At 41.4% G+C, this 3,645-nt stretch overlaps 1 protein-coding gene across 2 annotated transcripts in view; it reads right to left on the reverse strand.

Moving 5' to 3' along the window:
- Positions 1–3,314, reverse strand: part of LOC116352713 (RNA-binding protein 24-like) — a 10,204-nt gene extending 6,890 nt beyond the window's left edge. The window contains exons 1-3 of one of the 2 annotated variants that reach the window (XM_031812186.1): positions 2,906–3,314; positions 2,123–2,312; positions 1,668–1,722 (exon numbers count right to left, since the gene is read on the reverse strand). In XM_031812186.1, the coding sequence (XP_031668046.1) occupies positions 1,668–1,722; positions 2,123–2,312; positions 2,906–3,079 (419 nt within the window). In that variant the 5' untranslated portion in view covers positions 3,080–3,314. The remainder of the gene's footprint in view (positions 1–1,667; positions 1,723–2,122; positions 2,313–2,905) is intronic. The other variant, XM_031812187.1, reaches the window with a different exon arrangement.
- Positions 3,315–3,645: the final 331 nt, after the last annotated feature.

Raw genomic sequence — 3,645 nt, forward strand, 5'->3', positions numbered from 1 at the left:
TTGGACTCCAAAACATTGACAACAAATTTGACTATGTCAACATGTATAACTCAAATAGTTTCATGCTGAAACTCGCAATATAACTTGATGGTTTTGTATTTAGGATAATATTTGACAGCTTTATCATTCTATTTTATATTTTAAAATCATCTTATTTAATTATTTCATATATTTTACTTGTGAAAAGGCCGGAGAGAGGACCAGAGACTATTAGACACCTTTGATAACCTGAAATACCCAAAAGGGCCACTAGATGTCTTGTGACAGATTACATCAAATCCTTGAAAGATACCAATATAAATTTGGGAAAGTTTACAGTAATATATACCCTGCCTTTGCAACCGTAGTTCTAGCCATCAAATATCTTTCACTGAGTTGGTTCCTGGTCTACGTCATGAGCAGGAGGGAAAGAGATAGAAGAAGATGATGTGAGCTACAGGAGGAAGCAATGGGTTAATTTGAGAAAGAAAACAGAAACCACAACATGATGAGTAGAGAAAACCAAAGGTAGGAAAGGATCTCCAACATGCAAGCCAAGAGTTGTTTTGTTGCATGGGAGGTTTGGAAGGTCCTAGACAAGTCACGTAGCAACCCTGGTGATCAACCCCATCAACAACAAAACATATGATAACGTTGTTAACTAAGAAACGGGGGAGGGGGGGGGACACAGGCTACAGAACAGTCAATCGTTAAAAATCAAGTTAAAAAAACAGATCAGAATCAACACCCCGCGACAAAGTTAAATCTGAAATATCCAAACTCTTAGAGTCTGCAGGAACATCCCTCATCCACCACTCCTGACCCCCCCCCCCCCCCCGCCCCGTAAGGGAAGCACGCAGTTCAGCTGAAAACCACTTCATACTGAAACAAAGGCACACACACCAATCTATGGACTATGGAAAACCGCAACAGAAAAATGAAAATAAAAACAACTTCCATGCATCTAATCACCATTTCAGCTTGTTTGTGTGTGTCAGAGTATACTGGTAAGACGTTAGTGATCTGCCCAATGCAGACTCAGCTATTCATCCTCAAACCATCATGTCCCTCCATCAGATACAGTTTCTTAACCGTAAGCCAGCCTGTCAGATCAGAGAGAGATAGACATTGACAACTGGTGACATCACGTTTAGAATCAGAATTAGATTCACGCTTTAGAATCTAAGAATGGCACGCAGAGATGCACACCACACAAGACACAGTCCCGCCTCTACACTCAAAAGAGAATGAATGGGCGGGGCTTACAGTCACACCACTCTAGAGAAAGAAAACGTTACATTTTACAATCCAAGGTATTTTTTAAAAGATGAAAATCACTAGATACTGCGGGTAAGAATAGAAACGGGCACATAGATCATTCAAAATGATCAGCTGTGAACAAAACAGGTGGTGTAACAGTATGATATTCTACAACTAGTTTAGGGTTGAAAAATTCTGGTAACTTTCCCAATGTCCCAATCTTCTAACTGTGATTTCTGGAGCATCTTGGGAAAGTTACGGTAATTCTACAACCTTACACTAGTTGAACATTTTCTACCCTGTAAAAGATGTTCCTAAAAATAAAACACATGTTATTGTCACATAAACTGGACAGGTGCAGTGAGATACGTTGTTTTAACATGACACACGTCCAACAAGACAAGGAGTAGCACTATGTCATAACATACCCATAAGGCCTCTGGATGAATGCTGGATGGATTTGAGGAACACCAAATGAGAAACCTGGAACAAGAACAAGTTGTTTTTAACTCTACCGTTATGTGTTCAATCTAAAGCTTGAACTATATACACATATTATAAATGCATTATAATCCCATTATATCAAATGTGATCAGTGCTTCCAATGTAACTGCTCAGGTACTTATAGATCAGGTAGATGGCAGGAAAAACAAACACATTTTAAACATTTGGTGTCTGTAAAAATGGAGACACACTAATCATAACCTATCTTCATTCACATTAGAATTAGCTTCACTGTCTGTTCTGCTAGTCCCCCCCACTACAGTACACTTTGTCTAAATCCCATGTTACACATCTACCATACTACACACCGTGTATTAACATACTGTAAGCAGGTGGTTAGTTTGCTCGTTTTAGCAGCTCGTCATTGTTTGTACGCCACCTTGGTCGTCCAAGCTGTGAAATAAACGTGTGGCGCAGCCCTCCGCCAGCGCGTCCATCCCCTCACCTGGCTGCATGACCCTGGGCTTGGCCCCCAGGTAGGCCAGGTTCACATTGGCTTTCCGGCCGTCGATGATGGGGTTTGGGTCCTTGCAGGCTCGGTCCGCAGACGCCCGGTCTGCCATCGTCACCTGAGGGACGGAAAGGGAAGAACATAAATACATGTTTCCATTGTCTGAATTGATCAGATGTTCACTCAGTGGGGAGGTTGGCTAAAGCTTGTCATTGAACTACAATTAATTTATAAGTATTGATCACGTCTCAATAAGAAAAGCACGAGGGTATTACCATCAGAACAAGGAAAAGTGTAGAGAAAAAACTTCCTTCATTAGTTGAAGGTAAAGGCATGGTTTATGAAGCACAAGTCAGCAATTCTAGGATGATTCCATCACATCCATTACATCACCGTGGGCCTCGTGAGCCCAAGACACCACGCCTGAGCCTCAGCTGAATACTTAGCAGAACAGAACGGTGAGCCCATTCCGGAACTGCAATTCATTGACCGTTCATAAATGGGCTACAAAATGGTGTGAATCAATAAGTAACATCAGACGCATTATGGATAGGCTAATGACAGCCTTTTTCATTCAAGACATATTGGTGCTGGATACATTTTAAGATTCTACCCATAATGTCTGCATTTAACAATATGACATAAACTAATTACGCAATCGATCGATCAATCAATCACAATGACATTCAAATATACATCTATAATACTTACGAATCCATAACCCCTGGATTTGCCCGTCTGTCTGTCCGTTATAACAACAGCCTCGTCGATATCACCGAACACTTCGAAGTATTTCCTGAGACTGGAGTCCGTGGTGTGATATGGAAGACCTCCTACAAATATCTTTGTGTAGGTTGTGTCCTTCTGAGACGAGTGCATCATCATTTTTGCGGTAAACAGTAGGCAAGAATGTTTTATAGAGAATGTTTTTGCAATCTCACAGAGATCAGTCAGCTCTGCGAAAGCACAGGTTATTTAGAACGATTAATTTAAGATAGGGTTCGTTGGAACTGAACAGACACTTGTTTGACGCGGATTTCCAATCGTTCCCAACTTCAGTTCAGTTTGACACTGCTTAACTTAGGAGAGGGATACCACTGCTGTCTAAGTCCGCTTCGCCCAGCTGTCACGTCAAGGGGGCTGGGCCGTGAACACGCTCTCTCCTGGGCCCTCCCACTGTGGCATACGGGGTCACAGGCACCGACCAAACATGAACAGACCTCGATCATAGGATCGCGATACATTAGCTCATTTCAATACAGAACCCAAAATAACAACACGTCTGTCTGACATTGCTTTTGACTATTCCCACGTGTAAAACATTACTGTACTGTATTTGAAAAAAACCGTTCATTTATTGATACCCCATTTACTGTAAATCTATGAAATAATCTCCTCCAATCTAAAAACACTATGTAATGAATCTGAGCTCATGGTCCTCTAATTGTTGA

This window comes from Oncorhynchus kisutch, unplaced genomic scaffold, assembly GCF_002021735.2.
Source record: "Oncorhynchus kisutch isolate 150728-3 unplaced genomic scaffold, Okis_V2 Okis02a-Okis13b_hom, whole genome shotgun sequence".
NCBI lineage: Eukaryota > Metazoa > Chordata > Actinopteri > Salmoniformes > Salmonidae > Oncorhynchus > Oncorhynchus kisutch.